This window comes from Ipomoea nil, unplaced genomic scaffold (assembly GCF_001879475.1).
Source record: "Ipomoea nil cultivar Tokyo-kokei standard unplaced genomic scaffold, Asagao_1.1 scaffold3171, whole genome shotgun sequence".
Taxonomy (NCBI): Eukaryota; Viridiplantae; Streptophyta; class Magnoliopsida; order Solanales; family Convolvulaceae; genus Ipomoea; species Ipomoea nil.
The window spans coordinates 177,312-182,418 of record NW_017619599.1 but is presented as its reverse complement, the minus strand read 5'-3'; the positions used below and the strand labels follow the sequence as shown (position 1 = coordinate 182,418).

Genomic DNA, 5,107 nt, shown 5'->3' with positions numbered 1-5,107 from the left:
ATATGCAATGACTATAAACAAAAGTCAGGGTTAAACACTAACTCACGTTCGCTTATTGTTGGAAAAATCAGTCTTTAATCACGATCAATTGTACGTGGTTTTTTCCCGAGTCACTCGATCATCCTGATTGCCTTAAGGTTTTAGCTCTAGACGATGATGGACAAACTTCTGTTACTACTACTAATGTCGTCTACATAGAGGTTTTCAACAATGTGTAATTCAAAACAGTTATATCATGTATTCTTCTTGCACCAATATAACAAAATTGTTACATATCCACATATTACGTATATATTCCGTAAAAAAAATTCTATAGCTAAATTACTACACATAAAGATAATGAGACCAATTAATTCAATTCCGAAACATTCATACAAACTTTAATTCAACGTTAAAATTTACACTATCGAATATGAAGCAAGTTATAATTCATATATTATAACGAATACATTCCGTGCATCGCACGCGTGCAAATACTAGTATAGAAAATAAATATATTATTATGGTGAATCAGACAAATTATTGTGTGGACTAGGGTCCACATAGTGCTGTGTGGACCATAACAAAAAATATATTTTTAATATATTAAAAGTACATTATTCGTGTATTGAATGTACATTATATACTTTTCGTACTCAAATAATATACTTTTCCTAAATGTAATGTACATTTTTAATATATTAAAAATACATTATTTGTGTACTGAATGTACATTATTTGATATTATGGTTCACACAGCTGCGTGGACCGTAAATCAAAAGTAAAATATTTTATCGGATAATCAAGTAAATGGAAGATTTTGATATCTACATAAATGCTATTTATTGCTCTACACCCAAAATAAAGAAAAAGAAAAAGGAAATTATTCTCTTCTTATTTGGCGCCCGCTTCACACAAGCGGTTTACTTTGACCATTCTCTATATATCTCTTTCTCTCTGGCCTCCATTTCCTTTCCTACCATTACTTCAAAAACATCAATATTTCAAACGCTCAAGATTCTTCTGCGCAAAGATTCTTATTCACATGTAAAAGATTCTCATTCATAAATATATATATAAACATTGATTTCTTGGAAAGCTAGCTAAGTGAGAAGATCAGAGGGAGAAGCGCTGGCTGTGTGGATTGTTTGATTTGAAGATTGAAGATTGAAGATTCCTTTTGTTGCAGGCGCTGAGAGTGTTTGAGTTGTCGCTCTGACAAAAAGCATGGCCATCGAAGTCGGAGACTCGATTGATTCAGGCCATGCACGTTTACATGAGCTAGGATACAAACAAGAACTCAAGCGCGACCTCTCGTAAACTCACAGATTTTTTTTTTTTTTCTCGAATTTCGCATTTCCGATTTTTGTTCTGTTTTACTTCCTCTGATGGCCGGATTCCGATTTCCAGGGTTTTGTCGAATTTTGCGTTTTCGTTCAGCGTTGTGTCTGTGCTCACGGGTCTGAACAGCCTTTACGGCACTGGGTTGAATTTTGGAGGTCCGATTTCGTATATCTATGGATGGCTAATTGCGGGGACTTTCACCATGTTTGTTGGGCTGTCTATGGCGGAAATATGCTCTTCTTATCCCACTTCTGGGGGTCTCTATTACTGGAGTGCCAAACTTGCTGGCCCAAGCTGGGCACCTTTTGCTTCGTGGATCACCGGCTGGTAATTTTCTGTTCCTTTTCAGTTATCTGACTGCTCAATTTTCCTCTGCAATTACGGATCGAGTTGTAATTTAGCCTTTCTTGGTTCAGATTCTTGTGATTTTAGGACTATTATATGGTTTATGGTTAGGTTTGGTGTTAATCAAGCTTGGCTATTGTTCAGATTCTTATTGCTATGGTTGCTTGCATAGGAGCATTAATATACGCTATTTTAGTGAGAATCATAAAGTACTTGCCAATGTGAGAGTTCAAAGTTGATTGTTATTGTAATGTGGTTTATACTTTATAGTGATGCTGGCTAGTGGCTACTGCATCGATGAGCAAACCAATGTCAAAACATAGCTTTTCATGCTAGTTTCTGTTTAATTCGACATTACCTTCATTTTAACTTATACGGTACTCCATAACATTAGTCTTGTGCTTGTCCTCTATTTTCTGCATTTTGGGATGATAATAGTTGCTCCAAGCTCTAAGCAACGGGTATTAGTAGTTCAATGAGTCTTCATACAGACCATACGGTCTATCCTCTTTGGTCAATTCATAATCGGTCTTTGGTAGATGATGTTGTGCCCCGTGTATATGTTCTTCTTACTAAGTAAGTTTTGTCTTTTTTTTTTTTTTTCCTCCCTGCAGGTTTAACGTTATTGGTCAGGTATTTTACATTTCTAAATAAACCAGTATGTGATTGGGGTGTATGAGTTTTCATTCTGGGAAGCAACTGTTATCATACTCTAATCACTGGAATTATTTGCAGTGGGCAGTAACAACAAGTGTAGATTTTTCACTTGCACAGTTGATTCAAGTGATGATTCTCCTTGGCACAGGTGGGAAAAATGGTGGTGGTTATGAAGCCTCTAAATATGTTGTTATGGCTATACATGGGGGAATTCTTCTCTCACACGCTATCTTAAACAGTCTCCCTATCTCGTTATTGTCCTTCCTTGGGCAGCTAGCTGCTGTATGGAATATATTAGGTACTTAGAAATACAACCTCCGATTCTTCGACAATTTTTTTAAATAATTAAGATAAATATTTGCATGAAGCTCTGATAGGACTCCTATGATTTCAGGCGTCTTTCTTCTCATGATTTTGATCCCAACCGTTGCAACTGAAAGAGCCAGTGCCAAGTTTGTTTTTACGAACTTCAACACAGATAATGGTGATGGGATTCAAAGCAAAGTTTACATATTTGTCCTCGGGCTCCTTATGAGCCAGTATACATTAACAGGGTATGATGCATCTGCTCATATGGTGAGTCTCTATTTTTTGTGTATATTGGTAACTTGTCATTGGTAACCACAGAGCAAACAATTAGTGGTCTGCCTAATCCCCGTAAATCCCAATACATGAGCTCCAAAATATATGAAGATGAAAATACTGCATTGAAAAAATTACTAATATAATGAAAACAGGCATTTATCAGTGTATTGAGAGTAGATAGTTTTTGCCTTAGATATGTGCAAACGAGAGAATTAATTGCGTATGTGAAATTGATTCCTTTCCAAAAACTTTTTGTGCAGACGGAGGAAACAAAAAATGCAGATGTGAATGGGCCAAAGGGAATCATAAGTGCCATCGGCATATCCCTTCTAGCTGGATGGTGCTATCTACTCGGTATATCCTTTGCAATCACCGACATCCCACATCTTGTGGATTCAGATAATGATGCGGGTGGTTATGCTATTGCTCAAATATTTTATGACGCATTTAAGAGTAGATATGGCAGTGGCACTGGTGCAATTGTGTGCTTAGGCATTATTGCGGTGGCCATATACTTCTGTGGCATGAGCTCACTGACTAGCAACTCAAGGTAAACTTGTTAGTAGTCAAATTCTATGTTATGTTAATATATAAAAAAATTACTCAAAATATGAAATCTCTTCGGGAAAATTCATTTTAGGATGGCATATGCATTCTCAAGAGATGGAGCCATGCCATTTTCTCAATTCTGGCATAAAGTAAACAGGCATGAGGTTCCAATTAATGCAGTTTGGGCTTCAAGTCTCATAGCGTTTTGCATGGCACTTACGGTACGTACCTTTTTCTCGAAATTTTGGGTGTTCTACAAGAAAGTAAGAAACATAGTACTAATACTAATCTTGTTCATACTTTTCATCCACTCGTTCTTTTGAGAATACTTGCAGTCTCTTGGAAGCTTGGTGGCATTTCAAGCCATGACGTCAATAGCAACAATCGGGTTGTACGTTGCATATGCCCTGCCATCCTTTTTTCGGGTGACTTTGGCAAGAAAATCATTCATCCCGGGACCTTTTAACTTGGGGCGTTATGGGGTTATCGTAGGTTGGATCTCTGTACTATGGGTGGCAACAATTTCTGTGCTCTTCTCTTTGCCTGTAGCTTATCCTATTACAGATCAAACTCTGAATTACACTCCTGTAGCAGTTGGTGGCCTTCTTATTCTTGTTGTTTCTTCATGGATATTTAGTGCTAGGCATTGGTTTAAAGGCCCTATCACAAACATAGATAGCTCTTCTGGTGAAGATGCATAGCATTATGGCATTCTCTGATCTATAGTTAGAAAGTGTAGCAATTATAAGTGTTCTGTTGCACAGGCCTAAGATTCAATATAGGAGAATTCAAGGCAATTGCAAAGGCTACATATCATATCCCTTATTGAAATTATTCATCGACTATAGTGATTTTACTATTTTAAATTTTAACTTCTAATTTTGGCTATCAAATTTGTTCATCTTTGTCTTTAAAAGGATTAAAATAGGTGCAAATTTGAATTAAATATTACTTTCAAAAGATTTAAATATGTATAAATTTAATAGTCAATGATATTATTAGACAAAATTGAAAATTGAGAATACAAATAATAAACTCAATATTAACCAATTAATTGAAATTTGGACTTTGACAAAATTGAAAATTGAGAATACAAATAATAAACTCAATATTAACCAATTAATTGAAATTTGGACTTTGTTATACTCACGTACATTTGTCCTACAAATAATAAACTCAATATTAACCAATTAATTGAAATTTGGACTTTGTTATACTCGCGCACATTTGTCCTTCACATACATTTATTTCTAGATGTGACATTTTTGTGGTGAATTGACAAAAAAAAAAAAAAAAAAAAAAAAAAAAAAATTCTCCCTCCTCGCGAGACTTAGCTCAATGGTTAAGGGTTGCGTGCTAAGAATCTTGTTCACAGTGTGGGTTGCTTGCTAAGAGCCTTGTTCTCATGACACTGTGGCAGGGTGAGGTTTTTCAATGTCAACTCAAGGCTATTCTTTTTTTTTTTTTTTTCTTGTTTTCCAAATACAAAAATACATATGGCAAAGAAAGCTCCAAGAAATGCGATATGAATACGGACACACCTTTTGAAGAGACGGAACCGGCGGCGACCAATCGGTCGCCGGAGGAACCACTACTACGCGAGAGATCATCTAAGAAGTCCAAGAGAACCCGAGATCAGGTGGAATCG

General features: G+C 36.0%; 1 protein-coding gene across 1 annotated transcript; it reads left to right on the top strand.

Moving 5' to 3' along the window:
• The first annotated feature begins 937 nt into the window (after positions 1–937).
• On the top strand, positions 938–4,295 carry LOC109168024 (amino-acid permease BAT1 homolog). The gene is made up of 8 exons (XM_019317073.1): positions 938–1,295; positions 1,390–1,650; positions 2,283–2,301; positions 2,404–2,623; positions 2,720–2,901; positions 3,171–3,460; positions 3,551–3,680; positions 3,795–4,295. Exons 1-8 carry the CDS (start codon positions 1,207–1,209, stop codon positions 4,158–4,160), a joined length of 1,557 nt encoding a protein of 518 aa, XP_019172618.1. The 5' UTR covers positions 938–1,206; the 3' UTR covers positions 4,161–4,295.
• Positions 4,296–5,107: the final 812 nt, after the last annotated feature.

Bases quoted from the DNA above. Each gene is read 5' to 3' on its own strand.
- LOC109168024 (XM_019317073.1), top strand. From the start codon at position 1,207: ATGGCCATCGAAGTCGGAGACTCGATTGATTCAGGCCATGCACGTTTA. The intron at 2,902-3,170 runs GTGAGTCTCTAT...CTTTTTGTGCAG, and splicing joins ATGATGCATCTGCTCATATG to ACGGAGGAAACAAAAAATGC. The intron at 3,681-3,794 runs GTACGTACCTTT...GAATACTTGCAG, and splicing joins CGTTTTGCATGGCACTTACG to TCTCTTGGAAGCTTGGTGGC.